The 20,353-nt window shown below is 44.7% G+C and overlaps 2 protein-coding genes across 6 annotated transcripts; both read left to right on the top strand.

Annotated features, from left to right (window-relative positions):
- The first annotated feature begins 5,259 nt into the window (after positions 1-5,259).
- On the top strand, positions 5,260-8,808 carry LOC129374626 (complement component C1q receptor-like). The gene has a single exon (XM_055053129.1). The coding sequence runs from the start codon at positions 6,240-6,242 to the stop codon at positions 7,365-7,367; it is 1,128 nt and encodes a 375-aa protein (XP_054909104.1). The 5' UTR covers positions 5,260-6,239; the 3' UTR covers positions 7,368-8,808.
- A 3,952-nt stretch (positions 8,809-12,760) lies between these two features.
- On the top strand, positions 12,761-15,746 carry gnmt (glycine N-methyltransferase). Of its 5 annotated transcripts, none has more exons than XM_055053565.1 (7): positions 12,761-13,081; positions 13,535-13,662; positions 13,742-13,855; positions 13,923-14,065; positions 15,121-15,242; positions 15,338-15,511; positions 15,609-15,746. In XM_055053565.1, the coding sequence occupies exons 1-6, from the start codon at positions 12,873-12,875 to the stop codon at positions 15,507-15,509; spliced, it is 888 nt and encodes a 295-aa protein (XP_054909540.1). In that variant the 5' UTR covers positions 12,761-12,872; the 3' UTR covers positions 15,510-15,511; positions 15,609-15,746. The 5 variants fall into 5 exon arrangements, with proteins under 5 accessions (XP_054909540.1, XP_054909539.1, XP_054909543.1 ...); XM_055053564.1 differs by having other exon boundaries at positions 15,338-15,515; XM_055053568.1 differs by having other exon boundaries at positions 15,630-15,744.
- The last annotated feature ends 4,607 nt before the right edge of the window (positions 15,747-20,353 follow it).

Raw genomic sequence — 20,353 nt, 5'->3', positions numbered from 1 at the left:
GAGAACAGCACAAGGCATTGTGGGATGCCCCCTCCCGGACCTGGACTCTATTTACATAGGCCGGGTCAAGAAGAGAGCTGGATCCATAGCCATGGATTCCAGCCACCCGGGCCACAGACTGTTTGTGCCGCTGCCATCAGGCAAGCGGTTCAGGAATATACGGACTACAACAAACAGACTGAGAAACAGTTTCTTCCCCACAGCCGTCAGAGCCATTACTCCCTGCCGCCCCCTCCCACACATATCATAACCTCACATACACCCCCCCCCCCACACACCCCCACCCCACAAAGCCATTGCACTTGCACTGTCACATCATCTGCACTTTACCATAATTGGACCTGCTGCTTCTTCTTTGGTGTGGTTGAGTGTCTTTAGTTAATTTTAGTTGTATATATTATTATTGTGTGTTTGTTTATTTAATATTGTATATTTTGACTTTTTGCAGGGGAGTTGCAATAGAAATTTCGTTGAATCCTGTTCAATGACAATAAATGCTATTCTATTCTATTCATCGGGTCATCATAAGGTCATCATCGGGTCATCATCAGGTCATCATCAGGTCATCATCGGGTCATCATCGGGTCATCATCAGGTCATCATCAGGTCATCATCAGGTCATCATCGGGTCATCATCGGGTCATCATCAGGTCATCATCGGGTCATCATCGGGTCATCATCGGGTCATCATCAGGTCATCATCAGGTCATCATCAGGTATCATCAGGTCATCATCAGGTATCATCAGGTCATCATCGGGTCATCATCGGGTCATCATCGGGTCATCATCGGGTCATCATCGGGTCATCATCAGGTCATCATCAGGTCATCATCGGGTCATCATCGGGTCATCATCAGGTCATCATCGGGTCATCATCAGGTCATCATCGGGTCATCATCGGGTCATCATCGGGTCATCATCAGGTCATCATCAGGTCATCATCAGGTATCATCAGGTCATCATCAGGTATCATCAGGTCATCAGCAGGTCATCATCAGGTATCATCAGGTCATCATCAGGTCATCATCGGGTCATCATCGGGTCATCATCGGGTCATCATCAGGTCATCATCAGGTCATCATCAGGTATCATCAGGTCATCATCAGGTCATCATTAGGTCATCATCGGGTCATCATCGGGTCATCATCGGGTCATCATTAGGTCATCATCGGGTCATCATCAGGTCATCATCGGGTCATCATCAGGTCATCATCAGGTCATCATCAGGTATCATCAGGTCATCATCAGGTATCATCAGGTCATCAGCAGGTCATCATCAGGTATCATCAGGTCATCATCAGGTCATCATCAGGTATCATCAGGTCATCAGCAGGTCATCATCAGGTATCATCAGGTCATCATCGGGTCATCATCAGGTCATCATCGGGTCATCAGCAGGTCATCATCAGGTATCATCGGGTCATCATCAGGTATCATCGGGTCATCATTAGGTCATCATTAGGTCATCATCAGGTATCATCAGGTCATCATCGGGTCATCATCAGGTATCAGGTCATCATCGGGTCATCATCAGGTATCATTAGGTCATCATCGGGTATCATCAGGTATCATCAGGTCATCATCGGGTCATCATCAGGTCATCATCGGGTCATCAGCAGGTCATCATCAGGTATCATCGGGTCATCATCAGGTATCATCGGGTCATCATTAGGTCATCATTAGGTCATCATCAGGTATCATCAGGTCATCATCGGGTCATCATCAGGTATCAGGTCATCATCGGGTCATCATCAGGTATCATCAGGTCATCATCAGGTCATCATCAGGTCATCATTAGGTCATCATCAGGTATCATCAGGTATCATCAGGTCATCATCAGGTCATCATCAGGTCATCATTAGGTCATCATCAGGTATCATCAGGTATCATCAGGTCATCATCAGGTCATCATCAGGTCATCATCAGGTATCATCAGGTCATCATCGGGTCATCAGCAGGTCATCATCAGGTATCATCGGGTCATCATCAGGTATCATCGGGTCATCATCAGGTATCATCGGGTCATCATTAGGTCATCATTAGGTCATCATCAGGTATCATCAGGTCATCATCGGGTCATCATCAGGTATCATCAGGTCATCATCGGGTCATCATCAGGTATCATCAGGTCATCATCAGGTATCATTAGGTCATCATCAGGTATCATCAGGTATCATCAGGTCATCATCAGGTCATCATCAGGTCATCATCAGGTCATCATCAGGTCATCATCAGGTATCATCAGGTATCATCAGGTCATCATCAGGTATCATTAGGTCATCATCAGGTATCATCAGGTATCATCAGGTCATCATCAGGTCATCATCAGGTCATCATTAGGTCATCATCAGGTATCATCAGGTCATCATCAGGTCATCATCAGGTATCATTAGGTCATCATCAGGTCATCATCAGGTATCATCAGGTCATCATCAGGTCATCATCAGGTCATCATCAGGTCATCATCAGGTATCATCAGGTATCATCAGGTCATCATCAGGTCATCATCAGGTATCATCAGGTCATCATCAGGTCATCATCAGGTATCATCAGGTCATCATCAGGTCATCATCAGGTCATCATCAGGTCATCATCAGGTATCATCAGGTATCATTAGGTCATCATCAGGTCATCATCAGGTATCATCAGGTCATCATCAGGTCATCATCAGGTATCATCAGGTATCATCAGGTCATCATCAGGTCATCATCAGGTCATCATCAGGTATCATCAGGTCATCATCAGGTCATCATCAGGTATCATCAGGTCATCATCAGGTCATCATCAGGTCATCATCAGGTATCATCAGGTATCATTAGGTCATCATCAGGTCATCATCAGGTATCATCAGGTATCATCAGGTCATCATCAGGTCATCATCAGGTCATCATCAGGTATCATCAGGTATCATTAGGTCATCATCAGGTCATCATCAGGTATCATCAGGTCATCATCAGGTATCATCAGGTCATCATCAGGTCATCATCAGGTATCATCAGGTATCATCAGGTCATCATCAGGTCATCATCAGGTCATCATCAGGTCATCATCAGGTCATCATCGTTTGGACCTTCTCGTTAGTGGTACTCTGTCGTCATAGCAACCAAAGTGGTATGAAATGTAAATAAATGTTTGGACGTGTTCTGGACCGGCAAGATGGCGTCTGTGTTTGCTCCTGTCAGGTTGTGTGTTTGCCCTTCTTGCTGCCTTCCTGTCTGCAGATCGAGTTTGTGATGGTCGACCTTCAGGGTCAAGGGACAGGAGCAACAGTCCTGCCTCCACTGATCCGCTGTCCCTCCCTCGTCTTTGGCCTGTGGACGTGTCTCTGCTTTGGCCGTGCAGGCGAAGGAAACGGGGGAAGAGGCCCGGCTTCGCCGTGGGATCCTTCCGGGTGCCGCCGGGCGATTCGGCCTCGGGTGTGTTGGTGCCAGACGATCCGACATGTTGTCCTCTGAAGCCGAGGGTGTCTGCGGCGCCACGCTCTGTTGCCAACAAGTCCTTCATTCTGAATGGCTCGGGTTTGCTCCTTTATTTCTGAGACGTGGAAATGATGCTTCGCATCCTGTGAATCTGTGCTGACGGCTGGTGGAGCCATTTCTGTCACCTCACGGTCTGTTTTATGTCCAGCGATGGCTTCAGGTACCTTCAGGTCCTTTGTGGCCCGAATCGGCAAGATAGAACCTATAGATGATTTATCGACCGCCTGGTCCAGATTCATCTTTTCTTTTAGACTTCCAGGACTTTTGATCAGTAATCAAGATAAATAGGATCTTGATCACTGAGGATTTTAACATTTCTGCTGTTGATCCTTTGAATCGTCCTGCTAAGGACTCTTAACTTGTCCCAGTCTCACCCTGCAGGTTTCTCTGAATACCTGCTTTTTACTGGCAGATTTAATCTGAATCATCCAGTCAAACATGTTGATTCAGTGACTTCATGTTTATTCCTTTATTCCTGCTCCTGATGGCGATGGAGCTTCTGGGAGATTCTTTAAATGACCACTGCCAGTTCGTTCCAATTCATCCTAATTTGTCCCGGTTCAACCAGATGGGGAACCAGATGGCCTGTGGAAAAGGACCAGTCTGGAGGTGTATTTTAAACCTGTTATTACAGATCTTGGTTTTAAGGTGGACAGTGATTTTAAATTGGACAGCCACATTAGAGCCGTGGTTAAGTCCAGTTTTTATCATGTAAGGCGATTGGCATCAGTAAAATCTTTTTCTTTCCAGGCAGCATTTTTGAAACAGTGATCCATGCTTTTATTTCAACTCGACTGGATTATTGTAACTCTCTATATCTGGGAGTTTGTCAGTCACTGCTCTCACGTCTGCAACTGCTTCAGAATGCGGCTGCAAGACTTTTGACAGGAACTGGAAAGAGAGAGCATGTAACCCCTGTCTTGGCTTCACTTCACTGGCTGCCTGTTTATTTTAGGATCCGTTTTAAAATTCCTATGTTTGTTTTAAAATCGCTGCATGATCTTGCCCCGGCTTACCTCACTGAGCTTCTTCACCCTTACATACCTTATCGATCTCTCAGGTCTGTAGATCAGTTGCTCTTGGAGGAACCGAGATCTAGAAGGAAGCTCAGAGGGGACAGAGCTTTCTCTGTCGGGGTCCTAAGTTATGGAATGACCTGCAGGTCAGAGGCCCCTTCACTGTCCACTTTTAAAGCTCGTCTTAAAACCCTTCTATTTTACTTGGCCTTCAACTCCAGCGAGATCTAGTTTCATATTGTAAGTTTGTTGTTTTAAACTGTAAGAGTTTTTATCTATTTTATGTGCAGCACTTTGTATCAGCTGTGGTTGTTTTAAAGTGCTTTATAAATAAAGTTGGTATGGTTTTCCACTGGGAACATTTCAAAATCTTGAGTCTCATAACAAGGCAGTTATTGATGGCAGATCATTTTATTTTAGCAATAATGTTCACCAGAGCAAAAATAATCCAAAAGTGTTATTTAATACCAACAGCAGTATTGTTTGCCTTCCAGCCTGAAATGGTGACTCCATCATATTCCTCAGTTTTTCATGAAGAAGGGTTTGGACTCCCTGCTGAGCCTCGGTGTTCGGATCCTTTTCTGTTTTTGTTCCAATTCCATGAACTGACTGGACTTCACCAGTTGGTCAAATTAAACTTTCGACATGTTTGTTGGAAATATTGCCCCCTCTCTGCTTGTCCAGGCTCTAATTGCCACTGGTCCAACAGTTTTGTCAATAATTAGTATTAATTATTAGTGAAAAGACGAGGTTCCAGTTCCTGGTCTCATCTGAAGCTTCTCTTTGTCAGGAAATGACTTCAGTTGTAGAAACTCGACTCAGATCCTGCTTTAGTGAGCCTCGGGTCTCTGATCCTTTAGTCTGCTTTCTAAACTCCTTTCCACTGACGGCCTCAGCGAGAGTCCATAACGACCTGTTGGTGGCGCTGATGAGTGAAATGCTCGGTGCTGGTTTCATCAGCTCTCTGACTGTCCACCAGGTCCTGGCTGGTGTCTCACATTTATTGGGACGTTCTGCGTTTAGACGCACAGGTTCTCGTCTGACTCCGCCACCTTAACTTATGGGGTCCCACAAGGCTCCGTGTTGGGTCCACTTTGGTTTTGTTTTTAATTTATTCCACTTGCAGGCTTATTCAGTCCTTTTCAGATATCTCTGATTTACACCAGTGACATTCAGTCATATTTTCATTTCTACTCCCTCAGCTGGACAGGATGGACCAGTTGGACGTCCTCATGTTTGTCCTGACCAGTGATCGTCTCTCCAGTAAGTCTCTGGTTATAAACTCCAATAAAATCAAACTTCAGCGCCACATTTGACTCGTCATCAGGCTGCGACTCACGTTGAGCCGTTTCTGTTTCAAGATCAGGGAGACGAGCAGATCTGGAGGAAATCGTTCCTGCTTTGGTCTGTTGCTGTTTCCACCTGCAGGACAAATCGTCCTGCTCCCTCACAGCCTGTCTCAGTCCTTCCCGTCTCCTGACGGATCCGTTTAAGGTTCTGGTGCTGAGCACAGAGCGCGGCTCGGCCAGGCTGCTGGCTTCCACTGAACCTGAATGTCCTGTTTGGTCCATGAACACGGTTAAAAGTTCTGCTGGGTTCTGCTGTGGCCTGATCCCTGAACAGAGTGAGAGTGTTTGTTTTAGCTGTGCGGTTCCGATCCGGGTCTCTGCCTCTGGTTTCCTTCCTGCTCTCTGGGCCCCCGGGACCGGCTGGGGCCCGGCTGGAGCCCGGCTTTCCGGAGCGGATGCGTCGGGCGGGTCGAGGCTCAGAACCTCAGCGGCTGGCTGCTGGAATGGCTGCTCTGCTGTGGGCTCTGCTGGTGCTGGTTCTGGAGGCCGGGCCGGGCCGGCAGCAGGCCTGCCTGCCGCTGTGTTTTGAAGGCCACTGCCTGACGGTGAACCGGGCCAGACTGGACTTTGATGCGGCGGCGGCGGTGTGCCGCAGGCAGGACGGGGAGCTGCTGACGCTGCAGGCTCAGAGCAGCCAGCGGCTGTTGGCCCGACTGGCTCCGGTTCTGTCCGGAAGCTTCTGGATGGGACTGCGGCTGCCGACTGGGGCCTGCAGTGACCCGGCAGAACCGCTGAGAGGGTACCGCTGGACCTCCGGCGCCGCCAACAGGACCTTCAACTCGTCCTGGGTCCGGTGGGCGGCCGGCGCAGCGGCCTGCTCGCCCAGCTGCGTGGCGCTGGCCCGGTACCAGGTCTGGACAGAGCGGCCATGTTCCGACAGACCCGACGGGTTTCTGTGCAGAACCACGGACAGCAATGCATGCTGGGAGCAAGAGCGCTTCTTAAAGGGCCCCTTCCGGTGCGACGACGCCCCCTGCCAGCAGGAGTGTGCGGACGGCGAGGGCGGGGTCAGGTGCTCCTGTTTCCACGGTTACGTCCCGGACGCCGGCGACCCGCGGCGCTGCCGGCTGCACTGCGCCCAGCAGAGCTGTCCGCCCGTGTGCGCGGCGGGCGGCGCGGCGTGCCGCTGCGCGGACGGCTTCCTGCTGGACGGGCCGCGGTGTGTGGACATCGACGAGTGTCACATGGGGCAGTGCGACCAGATCTGCCTCAACACCTTCGGCAGCTTCCTGTGCTCCTGCCGCCCAGGATTCCTGCTGACAGGACAGGTGCGGTGCGTCGCCGTGGCAGCAGGTGAGGTCGTGACCCCGGCGGATCGCGACAGCGTCCTGAGGGCCGCCTCAGCTCCGTCGGGGCCTTTCCTCTGCGTCTGGGCCGGGGCCGCCGCGGTTCTGGTGGCGGCCGTGTTGCTGCTCAGACTTTATGTTGTTTGGCGTCAGAAACGCAGAGACCGAAGCTCCGGCCAGGAGCCGGCCGCTCCCGCTCCGGCCCGGGCTCCTGAACCACAGCTTTGGAACCTTTAAGCTTTGGAACCTTTAAGCTTTGGAACCTTTAAGCTGAGGAACCTGGCAGTCGGCGCTCAGGGCAGAGGTTAAAACGTTAAAATGGCCGCCTTCTCTCCATGTAGAATGAAATTTATAACTTTTTAAAAAGGATTTTTCTCTTTTTCTTCAAATTGTTGCCATGGTAACTGTAACAGTTTGTTCGGAGACAAACTGATGTTTCATTTCTGAAACATCGATCTCCAAAAACGGTGAGAGCCAGGAGGCGGAGCTTAGTGCTGCTGATCACCACCATGTACTCGCTGCTAAATGTGCTCATGGCAGAGAAACAACTTGGCTGTCATCGGTGGCTATGCTAACTGGGCTTAGCATTCATGACAGCATGTGCAAGTTGCAGTGCGGAAGAGAGCCGGGGGAGATGAGCAGCGCCACAGCAGGTTGTGATTAACAGCGCTAAGTCTGGCTGCACCGATTGGAGTTTTCTGGCCGATCACCGGTCTATTAAAAGTCCTGACCTGCCAATACCAAATTGTTTTTGATAAACAAATTTGTTTTTGCTAATCAGCACAGATGAATTGGTGCGTCCCTAGCGCTAAGCCCCGCCTCCCGGCTCTGACTGGTCGTTTGGAGAAGGAAGAGCAGATTGTTTTGGCAGTTTAAACAAATATGTAGAAAATATTTTTATAAAAGTCATAAACTGCAGCTTTACTGCAATTTCAGAAAAATCCTGAAATGTGTATAAATGTCCAGATATTTAGTTTATGAGAAATGATGAAATGTTGATGGCAAAGAGACAAACTGAACAAATGACTCAATGACCAGATTCCTAAAGTAATCAATTAGTGTCATTTCATATTTTCTGCTTTTACTGGGATTATAAATGTGCGTTTAAAATCAAACGGTTTCATTTTATTGCTCTTGTTTAAAGCTTTTACACAAAGTGTTCCAGTTTGTTCTGCTTCGCATCTTATTTTTTTCATTTCAGTTTAAATTCAGATTTTTTCAGTTTCAAAGAAAAAAGAACTGCATGACTCTAACGTAGCTCCATAGTGACTGTTAAGAATTTAAAAAGAGGAATAACTCAATTTAGCTCTTTAATTAATTCTTTGTCCCGAATTCCTGTGCCTGTATACGTATGCAGAGAGAAAAGAGCAATCATACGATGTCAGACTTCAGATATTCAGAGTTTTATCCACAGAAATTCAATCCAAGAAGAACTTTACAACAAGCATCTCACCTAGAGCAAAAGTCCAAGACATGACAAAACAGAGACAAAGAACTGAGTAAAAAGACAAAATATTAACAGAAGATGCATCCTCCGGGAAACTCTCACTCAGCACAAAGAGATTCCAACTTCTGCTGTGAAACAAACCATTTTATAGAATGCGTATTCTCCTCATTTAAATATATGCATTAGGAGGTGTGATTTTTTCCTTTGTGTGGGCTGTCTTAATGTTAATTTTATTACCTCTGAGACCCAAACCTCCAGCTCTTCTCGTAACAGCCTTCTTCTTAGACGATCTGATTTACAGCGTGGAACTGGAACGTTATCTCTGCCTCAAGATGCTTCAACAAGAAACCAGTTGGTGTTTTTTAACCAAGCTTGCACAAAATGTAATGCTAAATAATGACTATAAGTTTGGATCTAAGAAGTAACTAATTCAAAACATGCTTAAAGAAATATATTTAATTCTAATATAAATAAAATTATTTATAAAAAGTTTTAAGATCCTAGTGAACTTTTGAACCATGCTCAGGAATTTGTTAATTGTCTGGCAGACAGACTCCCTGTCTAAAGAGATTTAAGGAGTCTAGGCCTGTTTTCTGTCGAATCCTCCTTAAGAATTTATATACGTTCAGAGAGTGAGCCGTTGTTTTAGTTTGGATCTTTAAATTTATATGAATGTAGAGTGTACGTTAACTTTCTATGGTATATTTCATATGTATCAAAACTATCCTGTGCAGTATTGTGCTAATTTAAAATATTATTTCAACATGACCCTAATATAGCTCCTTTCAGGACCTTAACGTAGCTCCATACAGAACCCTAATGTAGCTCCATAGTCACCCTAATGTAGCTCCATAGTCACCCTAATGTAGCTCCATACAGAACCCTAATGTAGCTCCATAGTCACCTTAATGTAGCTCCATACAGAACCCTAATGTAGCTCCATAGTCACCCTAATGTAGCTCCATAGTCACCCTAATGTAGCTCCATAGTCACCCTAATGTAGCTCCATACAGAACCCTAATGTAGCTCCATACAGAACCCTAATGTAGCTCCATAGTGACCCTAATGTAGCTCCATAGTGACCCTAATGTAGCTCCATACAGAACCCTAATGTAGCTCCATAGTGACCCTAATGTAGCTCCATACAGAACCCTAATGTAGCTCCATAGTCACCCTAATAAAGCTCCATAGTGACCCTAATGTAGCTCCATAGTCACCTTAATGTAGCTCCATAGTGACCCTAATGTAGCTCCATAGTGACCCTAATGTAGCTCCATACAGAACCCTAATGTAGCTCCATAGTCACCCTAATAAAGCTCCATAGTGACCCTAATGTAGCTCCATAGTCACCTTAATGTAGCTCCATAGTGACCCTAATGTAGCTCCATAGTGACCCTAATGTAGCTCCATAGTGACCCTAACGTAGCTCCATAGTGACCCTAACGTAGCTCCATTCAGGACCCTAATATCGCTCCATACAGAACCCTAATGTAGCTCCATAGTGACCCTAATGTAGCTCCATAGTGACCCTAATGTAGCTCCATACAGAACCCTAATGTAGCTCCATAGTCACCCTAATAAAGCTCCATAGTGACCCTAATGTAGCTCCATAGTGACCCTAATGTAGCTCCATAGTGACCCTAATGTAGCTCCATAGTGACCCTAATGTAGCTCCATACAGAACCCTAATGTAGCTCCATAGTGACCCTAATGTAGCTCCATAGTCACCTTAATGTAGCTCCATAGTGACCCTAATGTAGCTCCATAGTGACCCTAATGTAGCTCCATACAGAACCCTAATGTAGCTCCATAGTGACCCTAATGTAGCTCCATAGTGACCCTAACGTAGCTCCATTCAGGACCCTAATGTAGCTCCATACAGCACCCTAATGTAGCTCTGTACAGCACCCTAACGTAGCTCCATAGTGACCCTAACGTAGCTCCATAGTGACCCTAACGTAGCTCCATTCAGGACCCTAATATCGCTCCATACAGAACCCTAATGTAGCTCCATAGTGACCCTAATGTAGCTCCATAGTCACCTTAATGTAGCTCCATACAGAACCCTAATGTAGCTCCATAGTGACCCTAATGTAGCTCCATACAGAACCCTAATGTAGCTCCATAGTCACCCTAATAAAGCTCCATAGTGACCCTAATGTAGCTCCATAGTCACCCTAATAAAGCTCCATAGTGACCCTAATGTAGCTCCATACAGAACCCTAATGTAGCTCCATAGTCACCCTAATAAAGCTCCATAGTGACCCTAATGTAGCTCCATAGTCACCCTAATGTAGCTCCATACGGGACCGAGCAGAACCGACCCTCTGACTTCTGTTCAGGTCCAGAACAGTACCAAACATTCTGAAGAAATTCTTCAGCTGCAGATCTGATGTTTCCATGGTGATGCATCCCATAATGTTCAGCTGCGTGATGACGTGGTTCCCATCACGTTGCTGCTCTTTGTACCCTCTGCTTCCCTCAATGCGGCGCCCTCTGTCGGGCTTCAGTTATTTCCCTGCAAGCCTGCCGGTTCGAGTCGAACCGGACCAGAACCGGTTCGACCCTGTAGGGCCGCCGCTGAGCCGGTGCTCAGGTTCTGCTCGGAGTGAACGGCTGCAGCTGCGGCTCGGCGCTGATCAAACTGGCTGATCCAACCGAACCTAGACGGTACCGGCTGCAGCCGAACCCAGCTGCACTCATCCAATCAGAGCGGGAGGAGGCTCAGCCAATCAGAGCGGGAGGAGGCTCAGGCTTCATGCTGCAGCAGTTTAACAGATTTACTTTTGAACATCTTCCAAGTCCAAAACACAAAATATAAAAAATAAATAAGATTTAACTTCCTGTCCACGGGAACAACTCAAGGGTTTCTGAAAATTATTCAGATGAAAGCAGAAAAATCTGCTTTCATTTCATGCAGATTCTCTAGAAATCAATAATTACTTATAGCAAATTACTTCCTTTCATTAAAAAGTAAAAAAAAACTCAGTTTTAAACCAGAAATATTTTCTGCATTAATTCATTGTTCATTGTTTCGTTGTCTTTGCTGTTCTGGTTGTATTTCCACATATTCATCAACAACATAACATTCTGTTTTCTTTAGAAAATATTTTAGTTCATTTAATGTTTTTGTCTAAAATCTGATTTCATTCACTTTCAGTTTGAATTCTGTTTATTATGAGTTTAGCATCATTTATTTGAATTTGTTTGTTACTAAATATTATTGTTATTATTAGTTTTTCCATAATTTAGTGCTAGATAATAAGATTACTTCTGGGAAGAAAATATGTTTGTTATTCTTAGTTGAAGCTAACAGCAGTGTTTAATGCTTTCCATGGTAACACTCTCCTTTCTGTTACCTGGAGTTTTTTTGTTTGATCAGTTTGGTTATAAACATTATTAAATTATCTACATTAATGTCAGGATATAACTTAATCATCCTAAAATCAAGTTTGTTTTCCATTTTCACATATATTTTAATCTAATTGATTATGTACTCCAATAACAGTATTTAATTTGAGCTGTTTGTGCATAAAACCTCCGATTATCGACCCTCGTGAAGAAAAAAAATGAATAATTTTTGGTGTCTGATTTTTCTCTGAATATGGTTAGCATTTTATAATCAACATAAATCATAAGATGGTGTGGTTTTGTGTTTCTGTAATTCATTTTTAGGGAAGAAAGAATAAACTGTAAGTTGCATCACTGGACTTCATCTGTCAGTATTAATGTTGGACATTTTCTATCTTTCTTAATAATGAAACATCAGAGCAGGTTCTGATGGGTCCAGCTCCACTTCAGGAAGCTGAACATTATTTAACAATCTGTCCATGAAATACTGCAAAAGTTTACGGAACGAAATGTTCCTGATGACAGGCGGGGTCAAAGGTGAGTGTTCAGGTTGGAAACGGGAAACGAACCCAGAATCCTCAGAACATCCAGCGTAAGCCCAAAACCTCTAAAAAAAACTCCAAAACACTTTGAAACCCGAAACATCTGCTCAGCTTTTAGCGCAAAGACGATGAGAAAGTTCGGCTTCAGGAGAACCTGCGAGACCAAACTCAGGGCAGAGTTTGAAGAGGCGTTTCCGCCAACGTGACCAACAAAGGGGCGGAGCTTGAGAGAGTCGGCCAATCAGAAAGTAGGCGTCCTTCCGCAGCAGAACGCCATTGGCTTAAGGTTTTCTCGTGCTGCGGGTCTTATATAAACACCAGCAGCCAGCCGGAGGGTCAGCCTGCCTCCAGCTCGCCTTCTACCCCCAGACCTACCCTGCCGCAGGGCAGCAGGCGGACAGTATGTCGGTCGACAGCGTATTCAGGACCCGCTCTCTCGGCGTGGCCGCCGAGGGACTTCCGGATCAGTACGCCGACGGGAAGGCGGCCAAAGTGTGGGAGTTGTACATCGGAGATATCCAGAGCCGGACCCAGGAATACAAGAGCTGGGTGGTTTCCCTGCTGAAGCGGAACGGCGTGCGGACGGTGCTGGACGTGGCCTGCGGGACCGGGTAAGCTGCCAGCCGCGGTTCCCTGTGCGCGACATCCCCATGAGTTACGGTAGTGACGTTTTCCACTTGTTGCTGATGCTAAAACAGAGTTTTAGCATCAGCAAAACAGAGTTTTAGCATCAGCAACAAGTGGAAAACGTCACTACCGTTTTCTTTTCAATGTTCTCTGAGATTTTCTGAGCGACCTAAAGCTGATGAAATGAATCCAGGTGTGTCTCCAGAGGCTTCAGGGGCCAGAGCTCAGGCAGGAGGTTTACCTTCCTGGTTGCTTTTTTTAGCAAACGGACAACAACACAAGGTGGAGCAATGCAGCACAGCGAAACTGTTGGGCTGGTGACGCAGGCCTTTAAATCCAGAAGCGTTAGCAGCTGTCACGTAGCAACACGATTTATGTACAGCGGCAGCCTTCAATAAAACAGCAACACCTGACCCGGTTCTGACCCGTCTTTGCAGAGTGGACTCCATCATGCTGGTGGAGGAAGGTTTTCAGATGGTGAGCGTCGACGCCAGCGACAAGATGCTGAAGTTCGCCCTGAAGGCGCGCTGGGAGCGCCGCAAGGAGGCCGCCTTCGACCAGTGGGGTAGGACCAGAACCCGACCGGAACCAGAACCGGTTGTACTGACCGGATCGGGTCCTGAAGCTTCTCGGTGTGTGTCCAGTGATCGAAGAGGCCAACTGGCTGACGTTGCCTGATGACATCCACAGACCCGCGGACGGCTACGACGCTGTCATCTGCCTCGGGAACTCCTTCGCTCACCTGCCGGACTTCAAAGGTTTGGACAGAACCGTACGGTGTCGACCTTTGACCTCAAGACAGTGATGCGTTGCCGTTCGTCACAGGGGACCAGAGCGACCAGCGCCTGGCGCTCCGTAACATCGCCAGCATGGTGCGACCCGGCGGGATCCTCATCATCGATCACCGAAACTACGACTACATCCTGGAGACGGGCCGCGCCCCACAGGGCAAGAACATTTACTACAAGGTAACAGGAAGTCGCTTCTCTCTGCGTTTTCACAGCTTCAGACGCAGCAACAGAAATCCAGACAGCAAAAGCTAAACGATGGTTCAGAGGCTCAGAGCTCCACATGGAGCATGCTAATACTCCATGCTAATGCTAGCTCTGCTAATGGAGCTTGTTAGCCTGATATCCCGGTAGTATTACACTAGCATACAGATGTATGCTAGTGTGCTAACTTCAACCTTGTTGTTGTTCACATGGTGCCTAGTTGTAGTTTGCTAGTGTTAGCATGCTATGATTAGCGTGCTAACTGGAACCAGTTAGCACGCAGCAGTACTTGGTGGTACTGACTAGAACCAGTTCTACTGCAGTTGCAGCATCTGCTGAACAGGACCGGTCCGAACAGAACCAAATTTCAGAACTAATTACGGATGAACGATGTTATCAATGAATCTGGAAAACTAGAAAAGAAGAAAAATGTTTTTCTCTGATGGATTATTAAGCGTAAGCTAAAATGTTAAATTATATCTATTTTAGTTTTATTCTCATTTTTAATCATTTTTAAATACATTTTGTTTTACAAGTATTCATATTTATTTGGTAATTGACACTTCTCTGACAAGTTACATTTTATTTTACTTTTATTTTTCAGTTTATTTTTATTTTCTATTTTATGTTTTGCCATGTTTGATTTATTCATGGAAATTCACCTGATCAATTTCATTTAACCCTAACCATATAGCTGGTTTCATTAGCCATGGTTAGCTATGGCTGGTGTCATTACCCATAGTTAGCTATGGCTGGTGTCATTAGCCATGGTTAGCTATGGCTGGTGTCATTAGCCATGGTTAGCTGTGGCTGGTGTCATTAGCCATCGTTAGCTGTGGCTGGTTTCTTTAGCCATCTTTAGCTATGGCTGGTGTCATTAGTTAACCATGTCATTAGCCATGGTTGGCTAATGACACTCTGGTGTCATTAGCCAACCATGGCTAATGACACCAGAGTTAACGCCATAGAAGCAGGTCTAATCAGAACCTTGAGCAGAACCGTGTCTGACCCGTGCCGTGGTTTTTTTGCAGAGCGATCTGACCCAGGACATCACCACCTCGGTTCTGTGGGTCAACAGTAAGCCTCACATGATCACCTTGGACTACACCATCCAGGTGCCTCAGGCAGCGCTGCAGAAGCTTCCTGAAGTCAGGTGAGCTTGTGGCCGATTGGCTGGCCATCGCTGAGCTTTTTGTATCCTGTCTGACCCGACAACCAGAATAATGTCCCTGTTCCGGTTCTGTGCAGTAAGTTCCGGCTGTCCTACTACCCTCACCGGCTGCAGAGCTTTGGCGAGCTGCTGAGCGACGCCTTCGGCGCCAACATGGAGCACACCGTCTATGGAGACTTCAAGGCCTTCCGGCCGGGCCAGGACCCGCCACCCTGCTACTTCATCCACGTCTGCAAGAGGACTGCTTGAAAGCAGGTTCTTCTGGGCCGAGCCGGGTCCGTGCTTCTCAGCAATAATTCCGCTTCTACCATGCCCTGAGCAGAGACCGGTTTCTTTTCTGCCTTATAGCTGCTGAGAGCCAACAGGAAGCTGCTGAGAGCCAACAGGAAGCTGCTGAGAGCCAACAGGAAGCTGCTGAGAGCCAACAGGAAGCTGCTGAGAGCCAACAGGAAGCTGCTTCCTCATGTTTTAGACGCTCTTTTACTCTTTCAGCCGACGGTCCGAACCGAAGCGACACCAAGCAAAACGTCACAGTGATGAAATTACTGAAGACGATGAATCTGCCAAAGATATTTGAAGAGCTGATTCTGGCCGGCCGGCCGGTTCTGAAACAATGTTCTGATTAATCTGTGGTCCAGAAGTGGTTCTGATTCTTGATCTTTTAATAAAACTCTCAAGTGTGATCCTGCTTGTCATGTTTTGCTGAGTCGTGGTTGAAAGGCTTTAAACTCTGCAGGTTCGGCAAAGTGGTTCTGGGTGGACCAGGTTGGACCCGTTTCATCTGCACCATTGGTTTCAGTTGGACCTGGAACCCGACCTGAACTGGACCAGACTGGATTCTGTTTCTGCTCCTTCATGAGTACTGAAGATAAATCAGTGAATGGACCAGAACCTTTCGGTTCAGAGGGACACGTGATGGAAAGCCGGTACCGACCGGTATTTTTCCGTTTAATTTATCATGTGAGTCTGGAGGATCTTTTATTTTGAAAATCCTTCAACAGATTCTCTCGGTGGCGTTTTGGCGCCAACATGGATCCACAAGCGGGCAAAATGAACAGAACCAGATCAGATTCTTTGGAAAGTTTGTCTGCAGGCCCAGAGAGGCAGGAGGATGGGTTTGTCCCGGTGGGTTGATTCCCACAGTCCAAGCTGCTCTGCATGGTCAGGTGACCGGATCACCATGGAGACCCAGTGTCTCCTGAGCATCACTTCAGCGTCTCTCGTCTCCCAGAGGAGAAACAGCTCAGGGTCCATCAGTCGATATTGTTAGTAAACTAAAATGTTTTTGTAGCGCATCTGTATCTTATTTTGAAGGGATATGTAACCGTTACCATAGCGACCAGAGTCAGCATGAGGTCAGAGGTCGAGAGGAGATGTGAGTTTTAGGTCTGGTTGGTTTAAGGATCGTTGGCCGATTTCCCAAACCTCTGTGACCTCAGAGCCGATAAAAGTCCAACAGGTTCGGTCGGTTTGAGAGTCCAGGAGCAACACGGAACCAGAACCGGTTCTACTGAACGTCCCGGTTCCAGAAGAAGATCCAGTAAAACCCAACATCCCATAATGAATTCAGAATAATAAGATGATGCAGGAGCAGCAGTGATAGTTTGTGGATCACTTTAAAGACGAAACAAAAAGAAAAGCCGTTTGATAAAAGGAGCAGCTGCTCTATTTGCTGCTCGTCATGTCATGTGAACGGTTCGGGATCCTCTCCGTTCTTACGTCACCGCGCTTTCTGATTGGCTCCCTGTCACATTGAACGAGAGGGTTTTGGCTGCAGCATGCGGAAAGGGGCGGGGACGGACCACTGTCAGTCTCAGACCTTATATGGAAATGGGACTATTGCATTCCGGAAATGAAGGGGGCGCTATTTTCACAATCACTAATACCTTAAAGAAGCGGGTGAAGAGGTGGATTGGAAGAAGTTTGAGAGGTTTCGCCATTGACGTTCGGAACGCTATTCATAATGGAACAAGAACAAAGTCAGCAAAAGGTATTTTCTACCTTATTAAAACTTTTTCACATAGTAAATCAAAACGCTTTTTCTAGATTAGGTTGAAAATATAATTGACAGCTGCAAACGAGTGAAATTCGTAGTTCTTACAGGGGAAGGCTAATTTTAGCATGTAGCATAGCTAATTATTTCCGTGCAGGGCACCATTAGATAAAAATCGAAAAGTAGAAAAATGTATAAGTGAGAAATGTATTTTATGCCCCAATTTTTATTTTCATTATACAGATGCACGTATTACTTTGCAACATTGGGATCGGACAGAAAATTGTTCCCGTACTGTCTGAAGACAAATACCGCTGTCCCCTTTGCTCATACAGTGCGGAGGAGTCTTAAAGGTACAGAACCACATAGCAACAACTGCTATGGTTCAGCATAACGGTATGTTAAACTACACTTATGAATGTTTATTTTTACATTCTTATCAGTTTTCTAGGTTTTTTATTTTATTTTTAAAGGTTAATATTTTTTAAATATGTTTTGTACCCAATGTTACATTTCCTGAAAGTCTAATATTTTTTTTATAAACTTAACAGCTTTTTTTTAATAAGCTAACAGCTGCCATCATAAGTGGGTGTAGAACCCAGAGATGATACTGTAATGATGAGCAGCACTACAATGTATTTGTAGTAACTGTGCAGCAAACTACACATTTAAAAGTAACAAAGTATTTGTGAAATGGCTATTATTAAGTACTGTTTTACTGATTATATTACCCATTTATTTCAGCAGACATTAATAAAAATGAAGTTATGTGCACTGTTAGGTATTTTAGTACAAGACAACAAATTAAGGTTAGAAGAAACCTAACATAAACACATTTATCGTGTTTTAATTCTTTTATGGATTAAAATGTGATCTTCATTCAGTTCAGTTACTCGCATTGTGTTGCATATCAACAAAATTAACTCAAGAGTATAACATTTGGAAAAATTGTCCTAATTATTATATTTTTTATCAAAGTTACAGAGTAATTGAGTAAATCTGATTAGTTAATCTTTGGCTGTTCATTTTGTGCAGAATATATATTGTTATCTGGAAGCCATGTGACTTCTAGAATTAATTGTTAAATCCTACAAAACAGTTACAACAATGTTAAAGAATCTACAGTGATTAATTCAAACATGCCTTTTGTTCTACCAATCATTTGTATATTTCCTGGTGTAATAACCTTTTTCTTTTATCTTAGTAGCTATTAGCTGAGTCCTCACTCTGTTCTGAGTGAGAATGAATCACATCTTGTTTAAACATATCTGCAATGTATATAGATGTTTTTTAATTTTATTCATTTCTTTTTTAAGATTCATTATAATCATGTCATAGCCATTCTTCCAGTATGAGTCTTGCATTGCACATGTTTTTTTATTATTATTATTTTCAGATGCCTTTGATTGCACTGGAAGCTGTTCTCCAGGAGTGATTCTGGCACAGGGAGGCACATCTTCCCTCACCTTGGCATTGACCTGCAAGTGCTTAGAAGCCATTGTGTCTGACCCAGTTTTCAGGGAAGAAGACTCACTTTGCTTGGCTAGATGGTAAAGACCTTTGACTTTTTTCACCTAAAACATGTGAAATTAGATTTTCAACTACATAAAATCAGTTTTTCATCAACAGGTGAGATCAGCTGGGCGACATTTTCAGACTCATGCAAGGCAGAAAACAGGATTCCTTTTGCGGTTGTAAGATGTTCTTCCTGCAACCGGCAACATAAAGACTGTGTGGGCTTCACTGGACATGGAAGATGAGGAGAGTTCCTCGTTACTACTCTGATGGCACATCTGGACACTGCCCTGAACGCCAGTACTGAATGCTAGGACAATTAGTTGTTTTCTGTAGTCTTTCACACATTTCAGTTGTCACACATGTTGTTTTTGTGAAATGCCTTTTAAATAATTTATGCTGAAGCATATTTGCCCTTTGACTTGTTCAGTCATTCGTTTTCATGTGTTATTTCAACATTATGTACATTTTTGAATGTTCCTTTTGTTGTAGCTCAGTTGATTTACATTATTTAGTTTTTAAAGAAATGATGTTATATGTGGCTGTATTTTGTTGGAGAGAGTAGATCAAATAAAGTAGTTGTAAATATATTGTAACAGTGTTGTTTAGCAATTGGATCACTTGTTTAAAAATTTGAAATACATGCTAAGTTAATAACTTGCAATATTTTATATGTGTAAATGCAATGTTTCCTATACTTTTTAAACAATGACTGGAATCATTACAAATGTTCTTTACAAAACCTGACATACGGCTAAGTTTGTTTAACAGTCAGAATCAACTGTTGTTTTATAATAAAGCAAGAACAAACAGAAAACATTGTTTAGTTACAGAGTCATAATCCAAACATAAGACTAAGGTGAGCTGAGTGAAGGTGGAGACCAGGTGGAGGTGATGGAGGCTCAGGTGAGGAGCATTTTGCACATCAAGCCGGAGTTTGTGAAGGACGGAGGAGATGAGACCGGCGCCGTGATCAGAGGAGACGGTTACAATTTACACATGGATTTAATTTATGTATCCAGTTGAATTTATTCAAAAGGTTTTCATAGAGAAAAAACCAACAGCGAGTCATTCTCTCTGGCAGTTACCAGCGCAGTGTCTACTGCCAGGGTTCGAAGATTATTTCTTATCAAATGAACTTTCTAAAACCTGCTTTCTGTGAGTCTTTCCAGGTTGAAGCTACATTTAAAGTTTTAAAATGAATCACTTTGGGATTTGCAACAATTGCATATTTAAGGTCTTTGGGGCGCAGTTTATGAATCAATTGCAATTGGTAGAATAGATTTTGAATTTCTAAACAGAATAGTGGGACACCAATCAGTTTAGACATTATGGTAAACAATGATAATAGTCGAGCTTGTTAGAAGTTCTAAAGTCATTTGTTTGTAAATTATATTCACATTGTGAATAATAAGAAAAATACTTGGCAAATAAACAGAACAAAAGTGTTCTGTGAATGGATGGACCAAGTGGCAAAAACTGTTGACTAAATGTTTTACTGACCAAACCTCTTTCCATTTAGTCCTTATTAAATAAGGCAAAGGATATTATATTTTAGATTTTAACTTATTTATTTTAAGAGTAC

The sequence above is a fragment of the Poeciliopsis prolifica genome, unplaced genomic scaffold, assembly GCF_027474105.1.
Source record: "Poeciliopsis prolifica strain line A6 unplaced genomic scaffold, Auburn_PproV2 SCAFFOLD037, whole genome shotgun sequence".
Lineage (NCBI taxonomy): Eukaryota > Metazoa > Chordata > Actinopteri > Cyprinodontiformes > Poeciliidae > Poeciliopsis > Poeciliopsis prolifica.
The sequence above is the reverse complement of the archived record's forward strand: the minus strand, read 5'-3'. Positions and strand labels throughout refer to the sequence as shown.

Coding starts and splice junctions, on each gene's coding strand:
- LOC129374626 (XM_055053129.1), top strand. CDS start 6,240: ATGCGTCGGGCGGGTCGAGGCTCAGAACCTCAGCGGCTGGCTGCTGGA.
- gnmt (XM_055053565.1), top strand. CDS start 12,873: ATGTCGGTCGACAGCGTATTCAGGACCCGCTCTCTCGGCGTGGCCGCC. Junction 13,856..13,922: donor TCACCTGCCGGACTTCAAAG/GTTTGGACAGAA, acceptor CGTTCGTCACAG/GGGACCAGAGCGACCAGCGC. Junction 14,066..15,120: donor GCAAGAACATTTACTACAAG/GTAACAGGAAGT, acceptor GTTTTTTTGCAG/AGCGATCTGACCCAGGACAT.